This window comes from Eurypyga helias, unplaced genomic scaffold, assembly GCF_000690775.1.
Source record: "Eurypyga helias isolate BGI_N326 unplaced genomic scaffold, ASM69077v1 C14928916, whole genome shotgun sequence".
NCBI classification, from domain to species: domain Eukaryota; kingdom Metazoa; phylum Chordata; class Aves; order Eurypygiformes; family Eurypygidae; genus Eurypyga; species Eurypyga helias.
In genome coordinates this window covers 1-244 of record NW_010277575.1, presented here as the reverse complement: position 1 = coordinate 244, position 244 = coordinate 1, and the positions used below count along the sequence as shown (strand labels likewise).

The 244-nt window shown below is 63.5% G+C and overlaps 1 protein-coding gene across 1 annotated transcript; it reads left to right on the top strand.

Moving 5' to 3' along the window:
- Nucleotides 1-117: 117 nt before the first annotated feature.
- On the top strand, nt 118-240 carry LOC104515839 (zinc transporter ZIP3-like; the record flags this gene model as incomplete). Its single annotated transcript, XM_010159966.1, has 1 exon — nt 118-240. A coding segment is annotated over exon 1 (123 nt), but the record flags the coding sequence as incomplete, so codon positions are not given.
- Nucleotides 241-244: the final 4 nt, after the last annotated feature.

Here is a 244-nt window from a genome sequence, read left to right as displayed (position 1 = left end):
CAAACCCCTCCTGTTTTACTCCCGCCCGCAGGTACTTCGGCCCCGGAGCGCCCGTCCCTCGAGGCCTGCCCGCTGATGCACCCGCTCTGAGGCAGGGAGCGTTCCGCGGGCAGCAGGATGAAGGTGGTGGTCACCAAGGTGCTGTGTCTGCTGGGCATCTGTGTCCTCGTGCTGGCTGGGTCCCTCCTCCCCGTCAGGATAATTGAGGCCGATTACGAGAAAGCTCATCGCTCCAAGAAGGTTC